Genomic DNA, 13,194 nt, shown 5'->3' on the forward strand with positions numbered 1-13,194 from the left:
CAATAACATTTTGGAGGGTCTAGAAACTTGAAGCATGATTTCTCTTAACAACCTAATTCACCTAGGCCTTGTCTTACGTAAAGATTAAGATAGCAACAACAAAGGGATGAATTAAAATCAGATAACTCTCTGAAGTATTTTGTTCTCTAGCTGCCTGCTTTTCTACTATTTTTCCTCTTACAGTTTGCCAGATCTCTGTCATGGCTGCTTTTCTTTCCATTATCTTTTGCATGTGAGTCGTCATTCCCAGCCCATCCTTCCAGAGTTTATGGAGACAGTCCGCCCCTGTTCCAGCTATACTTCTAGCTTCCACTGATCCCAAAAATGAATTTTAAATCCTCAGGACAAATAAGTGTTGAATGTTTAATTATGTGCTGTCATGTTACATGGAAGATAATAATTAAATGAACTTTTTGGTCCAAGTTACTCTATTCTCAGGAGACAATTTTAAGTGGTGTTCTGAACTCCTGTTGTGTGTTCTTCTTGAATAGGCAGAAAAGAAAGGCTGACTATAGGTTTTATATACCTTATGGATACTCACTTGGTTTAAGAATGTCTTCACCTGGATATACAGATAGATTGTGTGGGAGGCTGGGTGGGGAACCTGCCTCCCCTCAGACTCCTTTTGTTGCTGCTAGAGCAGGTGGAGTTGCTGCTGCCATCTACTGGAGCTCCTGCTCCTTTTACAGAGTCTTGGCCACCCTTCAGAAGCCCTCTCCCTTCTACCAGTGTTCCCTTTCAATAGCACTAAAAATTCTGCTCTTTCTCTTACCTTCCCCCCGACTCACACCTGGTAAGTCTCCACAGGAATCTTACTGACGCTGTCAAGAGAGTGCCTGTTACGAATTGGAGCTGGAAAGTTTGAGGAAAGGGGACTTTCATTACTTGTACTGTGTGAGTGAGACATATTCTTGGAATCAGCAATTGGAACTCAGAACATCTTTGGCATGGAAACAGTGCTATAAAGGGCAGGTTCTGAGATTCAGTTTAGAATGGGCAAGTCCTGACTTAACACATACTGAACTTAGGTGGGTCCTTTAAATAACCTAGCCAGGCTTTCTGCCTTTATACTTGTAATCCCCTCTGATTCAGCTACCATACTGCTTTAGAAAGATGGCTGTGAAATAAAGATCTGATTGTGTTAATTCTCTCCAGAGTTTCTGTGTGTCTCCTTGCCCTAGGCTAAGTCCCAGATTTGTCAGCATGGCATATTGTGACCTAGTCCCTTGCCTGCCATCATCCACCTCTGGAATCCTATGCTCCAGCATTAACTGATTCGCTGGCCCATGAAAAGTTTGGAGAAAGCATGCTTTTACACATGTTTTCTCTGCCTAGAATGCCCTCCTTGGTATTCTTTCACTGGCCTCCTCTAGGTCAGTTTAGGCTCATCATTGTATCTCGAAGGCCCAGCACAGTTCCTTGCAGGCACTCAATATTTGTGAACATATGAATTTGTGAATTCCTAGGTTTGAGTTAGACACTTGTGCTCCTGTAGCACTCCATGAGTACCTCTGTAATGCACTTAATGTCCTGTATTGTAATTGTCTATTTGTCTTCTCCAACAGGATTATGAGTTCCTTTTTGACAAGGTTTGTGTCTTTTATCTCTGTATCCTCCAGTAGTTAGCATGGTGCCTGATACATATTAGGCTTTTCAGTATATGTTTGACTAATGAAAATTATGCATTCTGAGAAATAAGCAGATTTATACATTGTTTGTAGGGTTATAAATTGGTATAACTTCTTTGAAGGGCAATTTAGCAATACTTTATAAGATTTTTGAATGGACTATACCATATTTGTAGGTATACTCAATGATACGGTCATTGAAGCATTGTTTATACTAACAAAGATCAGAAACATCCTAAATGGTGCAGTTTAAGGGACTGGTAAAATAAGTTATGGTATGGCCACACAATGGAATACTATGTAGCCATTAAGAAAAACAGTATCTCTTCTATGGAGGTATCCTTGAAAAAAAGTTTAAAAGTAAGGTTTAGGGCAGTGTGTACAATATCCGTCTATTTGGTTTAAAAAAAAGTGTGTGTACACATGTACAATAATCTTATAGATGCATAAAAGATCTCTTGTAAAAGATTACAAGAAATTCAGTTCTAGTTGATCCTTTAGGAGGGATCCAGGTAGCTGGGGGACAGATGTGAAAAGAGACTTACTATTCTGCATACCTTCATTATAACTCTTGAATGTTTGTGTCGTGTGTATGTTATAACTTATTTGAAAAAAATAGTGGCAAATACTGCTTCATATTCCTGGACTATGGTTCTTCCCTTATTATAACAGATCTTGCCACTGATCAGATTCACCATCATTTCTCACTTTTTCCATCCACCTTTCTGGTTCTCCATTTTGCATTGTAGCAGTGTTGTTTGGTAACTAGTGAAGAGGACAAAGGAAAGAAGTCCTCACCTACCCAGGACCATGCTGGTGCTCTGCCTCCGTCTGTTTCCCCTCCTCCAGCCACCAGCCTCAGTTTTTTCCACACCCCAGTGGCAGTGAGTTCCATTCCAAACATCTTAGAAGCCCTAAGTGTCACACATAGCTCTAAGTGTCACCCAACCTCTTCCCGAAAGTCCTCATTTTGACTTCTCAGCTATTCGAAACCTTATCCATTAATTAGTCATTCTTTCCCTCATCCCACCTCAGGCCCTCATTCTTCACCTTCCTCAGCTTCTATCCTGCTCTTTACTGGCTCGCCTTACCTCCCTTTGCTCTGGAGGTCTTATCCACATCTTCCATGCTCCCTTCTTTTTATCCTGTCCCATCTTATATCCATGACCCAGACAGGCTATAAGAGCCTCCACCAGGAGCTTAGAACTGGGAGAATTCTCATATTCAGGGAGGTAGGCAATTGGCAAGAAGGGCCTTCATTCCATTTCTGCAGCCATAGGGACAGGTCTTTTGAGTATCTCAAGTTAGAACTCTCAGTGTGTTGTCCTATAAAGGTGTTATTTTAAGTGATGGTTAGGAGCCATATTTCACACCCACTATGGACTAAATAGGCTCCTGTTAACAAGCTTGGGAAAAAAACACTCTATTGTGCTATGGTAGTGACATTTCCAGAAGCATCCTAATCAGGAGAGGATTCCCTGTTTTATCCAAAAGTAATTTTTATCAATCTGTGAAATAGGCCAACCAGTCAATATCTTTCTATTCTTTATCTTCATGGTGAGTGGTGATTTGTCTGTAGGTGGCCTGTGGTCCCGTCCACGTCACAGTTGCTAGAGTTGTAGCATAGGGGACAACCACAACAACTGGGTCTCATCATAGTCTGGCTATTATAACGGTTTTAAAGTTAGTGCTTTTTCTCTGTAAACTTGTATTGCTTTTAGCTTAAGTGTTTATTTCCCCCACCTTTAATATTTTCTAATCCCCTTCTAACAGAGGCGGACATCCAACCACGGTCATGCCAGGAAAAGAGCCAAGGTGAGAGCCCTTCCTCTATAGCTTCTTTTCTAGTGTTATTAGTAGTACATTGCACAAATGGACTTATCACTAATAACTAGTTTATTTGGATTATATATAGGCAAAGTTTGCCTGTCCCTTGTACCCTGATTATGAACATGCGTACACACACTCACGCACAAACATGCACGCACATATACATATGTCCTATTGGAATGTCTGGCTTTATTTTTCTCCATTATCTTTAGTTCAGTCACAGTCTGTTTCTGATACCTGAAAGGATACCCAGCCAGAGCCTCCCACAAACAAAGCCTGAGCACACTGGTACTGGTTCTGCTGTAATGCCAGTTTCTCTGCTCATCTCTGGCTCTCTTATTTTGCCCCCCAGCGGTTTTGGGGTTTTTCGCCATGTGAATCTTCCTTAAGATAAATCCTCTACCATTAGTAAAATGATTCAACATTTTTGGACATCCTAAAAATATAGGCTTTGTTTTGTTTCGTTTTGTTTTGTTTTGATTCACTTTTTAGGTTGGGGCAGAGAGGAGGATTTTGTTTTTAATCATTGTATGATAAAATTAGCACATCACAGATTATTTTAAGCAGTGTTATCAGGTAGGACTATAGGTGTTAGTGTGTGATAGCTTTTTAATTTTAATTAGGGAACAGTAAAATATTAAACTTTTCTTGCATTGGGAAGAATTGTCAACCGAAGTAATAATTAAGGGTGTCCACCCCTTTCCCCTTGAAAAATAATGGCAGAATTTGGGAGTGTCCCAGCCAGTATGTGGCTTGGGTTTGAAGAAGACTATGATGTATGATAAATTGGCTCTGTGGCTTGCCTTACATGGCCTAATCCACAGTGATGGGCTTGACAGTAGTTTAAAACAGAGGGTGTTCGGGATTTCCATGACGGTCCAGTGGTTAAGACTCCACGCTTCCAACGCAGGGGGTGCAGGTTCGATTCCTGGTCAGAGAACTAGGATCCCGCATGCTGCGGGGCATGGCCAAAAAGAAAAAAAACAGAGGGTGTTCTCTGCTACTTCACTTCCCCCCAAACCTTAGAAATAAGTTAAGACAGTTATTATCGTTATTATTTCCATTTTACAGAGGAGGAAGCTTGGGCTTATAGAGTTTGAGTGAGTTTGACAGAGGACATTTATTAGTAAGCGGCAAAACTAGGCTTGAAGTCAGTTCTTCAGACTTGCAAATTCTTTTCACTATACTGTGCTACCTGGAACACACATACCATGTTTTGTGCTTTTGTATTTACTGTAAACTTTGATTTTATTGTAAGAACTCTCAATAAATGTTTATAGGTAGATTTCTAATGAGTCACTATAATTTTTGACTTTGGAGATACCTAGGAGGGCAGTGATTTATAAAGTGGATTTCAGAGCTTTTTGGGATTTTCCAGCCAGCATAAGTAAACCAAGTGGATTAGTTATCACATTGAATCCCAAATGTTAGAAAGTTTTCTTTCTTTCTACTTTTTTCTTAGACACTTCTTTCCATACCCTTGCCACCTCAGGTTTAGAGTCACTTAGCATTTATCGTCTACTTTATACTAGGCACTATTCATGATACATAGGTTTACATGCTTTATATAATCTAATTCTCACACCAACCCGTTAAGCATTTTTATCCCGCTTTTATTGAGGACCAAAAAGAGACCCAGAGAGGTCAGGTAATTTGCTCAGTATCTCATAGCTCAAACCAGGAGTTGAAGCTAGGACTTCTGGCTCTAAATCCAGTCTTTCTACTAAGCTCTGCTGCTGTGTATTCTCAGTAAACTTCTGAGTGTGATATTGGAGCACTGAGCTAGAGAGAGAGGAGAGCTAAGCAAAGTGGTTTTCCTATCATCTGTCCGAAGTAGTTGTTTTGTTGTTACATATCTACTGTTGTGAGCAAGAGAATTATCTTTCAAGTGAATCAGGAATGAATGAGTAGGACCTGTTTGAAGGAAAACAAAACCCTATTTATGGAAGAAGCAACTAACAGAGCCAAAGAGAATGCCCTTTATTCAGCCAAAAGCTTTCCCAGTGTCCACCAAGGGAATATGTATGTGTATTTATTTTTTTCAGTCTAATTCCAAGCTGAAGTTGGTGCGCAGCCTTGCAGTGTGTGAGGAGTCCTCTGCCCCGTTTGCTGACGGGCCACTAGAAACCCAGGTAGGTCCTTTATAAGAGTAAGCGTAGCTTTTGAGTTTGGCAGTTGTTTGCTAAACTGGTGTAGCAACCACGGCATCAACATTAGGCTTGGAAATCGGGGTAGAGGAGCTTCGAAACAGGCTGTTGCAGTAAAATAGGACATGGGTGAGAGCATGAAGTATAGGTCTTCACACCTGGACCACCCAGGATGATGCAGACCCACACCTTTCCGTCTGGTGGTTAGAACCATTTCCATTCCAATTCTTATGGCAGGAACAGCAAGCATAACTTGAGCTTTCCATACAGTAGGCTGTGGTTGTTGACAGAAAAGGCTTAGCCTCTACCCTTTTGGTAGAACAAAAGCTAAAACAATTTAATTAACAAAATATTCTCTTTTGTAAGAGAATGCTGCCACCCTAAGATATGCCTTCTTTGAGATTTCAAAGGAGCTGCAGGAGAGTTGTTTTCCGCTTTGATTATATTTCTCTTTCCCCTTGTCCAAGGATATAATTCAGTTGCACATCAGCTGCCCCTCTGACAAGGAGGAAGAAAAGTCCACAAAGGATGTCTCTGAAAAGGAAGACAAGGACAAAAACAAAGAAAAGGTCCCAAGGAAGATGCTGTCTAGAGGTGAAGACATTCCCCCTTTCTCATCTGTCCTGGGGCCTGGCTCTGCAGTGCCATTTCCTTCCATCTTCCCACTGGCCTTATCGGCCCAACAGTTCCTAGTGCCCTGCTGACTTCATTGTTGTTTGGGGAGGTGCCTAACTAAGTTACTTTCTTTGCTGCTTTATCCAGCCCTGCCTTAAGGGCTGACAGAGAGCTATTCCATTAACATTGGGCTACCCATAGGGGAGGACATGGTAGTCAATTCTGATTTTATTTTTGCTCTGGAATAAATAGTGATGGATCATCACTGGTAGCAGATTCTCTAGATAATAATTATATTTTGGTTTGGGGATGCTTGGAGTGATTTTTTTTTTTTAATAATGTAAATTTGCATGTAATTATTAAGCCCTCTTTGGATTTAAATTCTTGGGCTGGTAGCCAAAAGACATGGTCCATAAAAATGATAATTAAGGGAATTCCCTGGCGGTCCAGTGGTTAGGGCTCGACGCTTTCACTTCTGGGGACCCAGGTTTGATCCCTGGTCGGGGAACTAGGATCCCACAAGCCGTGCAGTACGGCCCCAAATAAATTTTTTTTAATGATAATTAAGAGGAAAAAGGCAATCTTAGGATTAAAATTTTATAAATAAATATAAATAATCATATAAATAATCAACATTTGAACATATCTGCTGAGATTCTGGAAAATTCAGCCCTGTCTGTCCTTACCTAGAATTTATTTTCCTTAACTAGAATAAAACCTTTGTTTTGGTCCGGACATTCAATAAATACTTATTGATGGCAAGGTGGCTTTTCAATGTAATACGAATGTAACACTGTGACCCAGATTCCACCTTATATCACTGTCATGGGGAATTTTGAGGGGCTGGCAAATCAAGGTCATTCTGATTTTTAAGCTAAAAATCCTGAAGTCTTATTCTCCTTTCCTGTTCTCACGTCTCCTGATCAGGCTGTGGGCTTCTGCTTGGGGTTAGATATCATGCAAGGCAGTTTCATTTATTTTTAATTTATTTCACTGTGGTGTTCTAGACTCCAGCCAAGAATATACGGACTCCACTGGAATAGACCTACATGAATTTCTTGTAAATACACTGAAAAAGAACCCAAGGTAATAACATGATTTGATGGAAGGGGGAAAGGGGCCAGGACCAGCAGAATACCCAAGAGGCCAAATAGCTTCTCAGAATTTTTCCATTATTAGAATCTAGAATGCCTAGCCCCCCACACACCATTTCTCTCCAGAGTAGTTTTATATTCTGTTGGAGATTCAGAATACCCTCATATTGAGGTTCCTGCTTCCAGAAGAGTTGAGAAAAATTCTTTGGAACAAGAATGCAGACAAAGAAATATGAAGGCTTGAGAATACAATTAAAAAGCACAGAAGAAAAAATAATTGATTTGTACCAAAGCTAAATCATACTTGTTTAAAAATTCTATAAATAACCAGATGGAGTGTAGAATAATGATTAGATTTATAAGTATAAAGTATGTGTTTATAGGAATATGACTGGCAACAGAATTAGATTTCTGATAAGGAAAATAAAGTACATTATTAGAAGGCTTGATTGTTTTACTTTTTTAAAGTAACATAAGACAGGGCAGTGAGGCTCAGCAGCGTTTGCATTTTTGATCCACTCTCGGGGTTTGGATCTGTCCCTCCCTTCAGCTTGTATAGTGAGCAGGCTGTGTTTTCAATCCTTGCTTTCAATGTCTATGGGAGGGCTGCCTTTTGTTTTGTTTTGTTTTAATCTTTTTTAAACAGGGACAGAATGATGCTGCTAAAATTAGAACAGGAGATTCTGGACTTTATTAATGACAACAAGTAAGTTACTTGAATGAAATACATATTAGAGGTGGGAGGGGTACTGGAAAGAAATTCAGGTAAAATTTTAGGATATCCCTCTTTCATCGTTCCCTTGAAGTCTGAATTTGGAAGTAATAACTCACTGGGAACCAAAAGGAGTTGGGGAGAAGTAATCAGAATGGATCAAAAAGTATATTTGTGGAAACTAAATGAAGTTTTTAAGTTATTGCTTAGACTTGAGTTGAAAAAAATTTAGCAGCTAGCCCTTATCCCATATTTCACCATTCTTAAGTTTTTCTCTTTTTTCTTTGTAGAATATCATCTAGGTGGGTGAGACCTAGGGTTTATTGCATAAGGAGTAGTCTTAATGAGGATAGTGGGTCAGAGGGATCTACAAAATACTGTAGATAAAGCTGAGAGAACCTTTTTGGTTACCATCAAGTAAATATCTTCCTTATAATAATGTCTCTTCCTCCTAAGAAATTCCCCACTTTCAACACTTGTAAGAAAAATTACAATTGGCTATTATTGCTGTTACTTGTCCTTATTTCACTTTTTCCCCCTGGGTTTCCCTGCAGCAACCAGTTCAAGAAGTTCCCTCAGATGACCTCATATCACCGGATGCTATTACATCGGGTAGCTGCCTATTTTGGGATGGACCACAATGTTGATCAAACTGGAAAAGCTGTCATCATCAACAAAACCAGTAACACAAGAATGTAAGGGAGGAAACCACAGATTGGGAAGACTTTCCTGGGAAAGCCTCTGGGGTGGAAGAGGAAGGTGTAGGATCAAGATTTCTCTTTCTGGAGAGGGGACAGTGGAGGGAGGGTGGGTTATATTATCAATTTCTACTCTTTGTGAGGCCTTGGAAATAGATGCTAGAGGCACTAGTGTTTTGTGAAGACTGGATCCTGGCCTCTCTTCGCCTTTAGTGATAGGACAGGTATAATTTTGGAAGAAGATAAGTTATAGATGTATAAAGAACAGTCCCAGAGGATTTCTTTAAAACTTTCATGTGACTTTTTGGATCCCTGACTTCAGAAATCCCCTGGGTGGGAGTTGTAGAATTTAAGAGAACTGTACGAGGAGGTCTGCTTCCTGACAAGAGTCTTTCTTCCCTTCCTTCCACATTTCTCTCCCAATCCCAGCCCTGAACAGAGATTCTCAGAACATATAAAGGATGAGAAGAATACAGAATTTCAGCAGAGATTCATTCTCAAGAGAGATGATGCCAGTATGGACCGAGATGATAACCAGGTGAAGAATGGAAAGGGTTGGGTCTATACAGAGAGATTGCAGTAAGAGAAACTGGGAGGGGAGAAGAATTTTTGTGGGATGGAGAAAACGCAAAATATCTTAGTATGGAAAAAAGTGTTGAGCTATACTGAGTTGGCTTTGGCTTAATGTTGAGGACTAACTGCACTTGTTGAGCTAAATGCCACCCTCTTAGCCCCAGAGAGACATGGTGCTGAGGTTTGCTGGGTTTTCTCATTTGGCCTGGAACTCCCTGGTTCTGCCACTGACTTCTAACTCCACTTCATTTTGGGACAAAGCAAGGTCCCTCCCTGCTTCAGCCTTGATTCAGCTGATGGCTCCATTCTTTTTTTCTTTAATAGTTCTGGATTTCTTTGGGAACCACCAAAAGCTACTTTATCCCACTTCCACTCTTCCTATCTCAGGGCTAGCCTTGAACTTGCACAATTGTTATCTAATTTACCCACTTGTAAAGGTGTTTCTGATCCCTTTCTGCAAACTCCTTATTCTTTTCCCAACTTCTTCCACCAAGGTGAGTGAGTTAATTTGGCTTTTGATGCTGGGAACCTCAGGCAGGTTTTTGATCCACTCCTGTGGGAATAAGAAGTGGAAAGTCTGCCCCATCCCTTCATTTATGGGCCTGGCTTTTGCCCTGGTTTCTAGCCCATCCTTCAGATAGTGATGTTTGGGGGTTAGTTTTCCTGGCTTCATGGGGTTAAGATCCAGCCTGCTTCTGCTTGGCCTCCAAAGGAGGTTAGGTAGAGAACCAGGATTAAGGTTTAAAGAATATGGTTGGGTAAAGCCAATAATTAGTCTCGCTAATTAATGATAACTATAATAATATCTTACCTCTAGAGTCAAAATTAGTTTTCTTTGGATATTATATGGTCTTGAGACCAGGACTTTTCCTGCTTGCTACTTGAGTATTTGAGGGAGTCCTTTTGAGAAAAGTGCCATTATCTATCGTGGACAAACATGCTGGGTCAGATTGAAAACAATGAAACATACAAAAAGACAAGTAAAATTTAAAAAACAAGAAAGAGCCTTTCCATCCTGATGCCCTTCTCTCCATTTTCCCAAAACCCCTTTTCTGTGGATCAGGAATTATTCAGGCCTAGAGGCATATTGGGGTGGAATGGAATCTCTCCCTATTGTGAACTTTTAATCTCTCAGCTTCAGGCTTGATCCATAATAGGGTAGGCTCTATGCACTGTCTGTCGGTAATATTAATAATAAACACAATAACTGCTATTTTATTGAGTGTTTTCCCTGAACTAGCCTCTGTTCTAAACACATTATATGCATTATCTCTTTTAATCCTCCACACAACGCAATCCAGATGGGCGTTATTAGCCCCACTTTAAATATAAGAAAACTGAGCTAGGAGATGTTAAGTTACTTGCCTTAAGTGACATTACTCAGAGGTAGCAGAGCTGAGATTCTGCCTGACCTCAAAGCCCAATGCTCTTTCTATTCTGCCATTGGTTTACCAGTGCTAGGGGCTAAGGACAATATAGCACCTTGAGGTCCTATGTCTTCTTGGAATGGGATTTGTAAAAGGACATTTAGCAGAATTTAGGTTATTTAGGCTAGTGAGAACTACATCTAGTCAAAAGTTGATACTCCTGAAGTTATGCTTACCTCTGGAGAGTGGTGAAGATCAGGAAGATCAGCCTAGAGGAGCAGTCTCCTTGGTTGCTTCATCTGAAACTTTCAAAGCCTCTGGATTGAAGGTCAGAATCTTTTATAACCTGATGACATGCATTTGATGACTTATCTCCCTCAGAGCACCTTGCCTTAAAGAGCAGTATGGAAAAGGACACTCTATAACATCCTACCCAGGACAGTGCTCACAACTCACAGGCTAAGAGAGGAAAAGACAGCGGTGGAGAGTTGGGTCGTAGGCTAGCCAGAAGTGGTGGTCTGGCCAGCCATCCCCTCTAGTCACCTCACTATATTTTTCAGAGAATGTAAGGTTCTCCGTCCTTCATTTACTTCTTATCCCTTTCTATCGTTCTACCTCTCCCCTTTCTCAACCGTATCTCATTTGTCTGGTCCTTTCTCTGTCCATCCTTCTTTCTGTTCTATTCTCCTTTTCTTTCTCTTTTCTTCTTTGTGTTGCTCTGTTCTCTTTCTTCTCTATTTCTGTAAGCTCTCTCTCTTTCCCTCCCTCCAGTAGCAGTTAAGATGAGGAAAAATGCTTAAGCTCTGAGTTTAGCTTCGCCCTTGGGATTTCACTTCCAAGGCCCTCTTTGCTGAGCTGTGTGTGACTTGGGTCTACAGGCCATGGCGTTAGTGACTAAAAAAGGGATAATGTCAGGTGCTAGTTCTGTAAAAAGTCTTCTAAATTTAGCTCTGCTAAATACCTCTTTCTTCTCCCTCTCTAGCTTCCTCCTATCCCTTGCTTTCCCTCCAAAGCAATGTTGTTTATTCCCTGGGCTATTCTCTTCATCCTTACTGATTGGAGAGTACCTGATTACACAAGGAAGCAACCCAATCCTTATAAAAAGTTATTGTTCTTGATACTCTGGTTGGTTGGGGGGGTGGGGAGATGGAGAGGCCCCAACCATCCAGAAAACCTGATCTCCCAAACTGCATGGTCAGATGTACCCAGTGAAACCTGTCCAACACTGGAAATTTTATTTCTTTTTTTTTTTTTTCCATTTTTTTGATGGCAACTATAAACTCTCCCGGTTTCTCTTCCTTGCTGGTGTGCAGTGAGCTTGCAGTACGAGGAGAACTTAACTAGCTTAATTCTGCTCATCGATCTAGATCAGAGTTCCATTGCAGGATGGAAGGAGGAGCAAGTCAATAGAAGAGAGAGAGGAGGAATATCAAAGGGTCCGAGAGAGAATATTTGCCCGAGAGGTAAGTGTAGCTTCTGAGAGTTGTCAGCCCCTAGCTTTTAGCTCTTAATCTTTGGAACTGTGAATGGAATGAAACCTCCACAAATGCTTTGTTGTTTTTTTCTGATTTTGTTTTTAACCAACATCAGCCAGTCCCATATTTGATCTCTAAAATTAAATGTGGATTATTAGGAAGCTGCAGATTTTTATTCTTATTATTTTTAATGCATATGGCATAAAAAGAGAACAAATGGAGTGGCTGAATTTGGTAGATATGATTAGACTGACAATAGAAATGGTTTTGGCAGGGCTTATGGAAGGGCCCTGAATCTTGCCCGTCAAACCCTCCTGCTTACCCTCTTTCACTTCCACCGTCCATTTTAGGCATCTTGGCTTCTAAGTGGAAGACTCAGTGTCCACACAGACTATACATTCATCTTGTTTGGCCAGGCTCATTTTTAGGCTATGTTGGTGATTATAAGAGCACAGATGTGGCATCCATTCTCTGAGCTCCACATTCCACATGCACAGAGGGTACCACTCACTATTCCCTACAGTCTCGACCTGAATAGGAAGTCTCTTCCTTCCTATATTTCTTACCTTGTTTCTTAGAGTAGGACTGCTCCATGGGCCAAAAGGCAACATGGATTATTATAGGCAACTTTATTCTTAAGAATTGTGGGCCATATCAGATATACTTGGTACCACTGTATCTGGTGGCCTTTGCCTACCAGACTGAACAGAAGTATAGGAGAAACTCAGGAAGGTCAAGAGAGAAACAAATCTCCGGAAAATGTATGATCCAGATAGCAGCACCATGTTAGAGTCAAAGTAGCAAACAGAGGAAGAAGAGCCAGCCTCCCTTTGTCATCAAAAGATGGCCAGTTTTAATCAATATACTTAGATGGACACTACTCTCCTCCCATTCCCCTACTCTCCCCTCCCTCATCAAGACAAAAATATATATATCTTCTCATCATCACCTAGTTCAGAAAAATATTGTATCTAACTTCTAGAGAACTGAACTCCTCTATGAACTTGTTCCATTGTCTCAGGAGACCCAAGTGTTCCAAGGAGCCTCACTGTGGA

The 13,194-nt window shown here is 40.7% G+C and overlaps 1 protein-coding gene across 29 annotated transcripts in view; it reads left to right on the forward strand.

Annotated features, from left to right (window-relative positions):
* Positions 1 to 13,194, forward strand: part of R3HDM2 (R3H domain containing 2) — a 146,331-nt gene that overhangs the window by 102,512 nt on the left and 30,625 nt on the right. For 14 of the 29 annotated variants that reach the window (XM_082422228.1, XM_082422225.1, XM_082422231.1 and 11 more), the window contains 9 exons: positions 1,566 to 1,589; positions 3,402 to 3,443; positions 5,504 to 5,590; positions 6,073 to 6,199; positions 7,228 to 7,306; positions 7,961 to 8,020; positions 8,581 to 8,721; positions 9,154 to 9,262; positions 12,032 to 12,127. In XM_082422228.1, coding sequence (XP_082278354.1) covers positions 1,566 to 1,589; positions 3,402 to 3,443; positions 5,504 to 5,590; positions 6,073 to 6,199; positions 7,228 to 7,306; positions 7,961 to 8,020; positions 8,581 to 8,721; positions 9,154 to 9,262; positions 12,032 to 12,127 — 765 coding nt within the window. The remainder of the gene's footprint in view (positions 1 to 1,565; positions 1,590 to 3,401; positions 3,444 to 5,503; positions 5,591 to 6,072; positions 6,200 to 7,227; positions 7,307 to 7,960; positions 8,021 to 8,580; positions 8,722 to 9,153; positions 9,263 to 12,031; positions 12,128 to 13,194) is intronic. The other 15 variants (XM_082422245.1, XM_082422233.1, XM_082422236.1 and 12 more) reach the window with 5 other exon arrangements.

This window comes from Balaenoptera physalus, assembly GCF_965194825.1.
Source record: "Balaenoptera physalus genome assembly, chromosome: 13".
In the NCBI taxonomy this organism is placed as follows: Eukaryota; Metazoa; Chordata; class Mammalia; order Artiodactyla; family Balaenopteridae; genus Balaenoptera; species Balaenoptera physalus.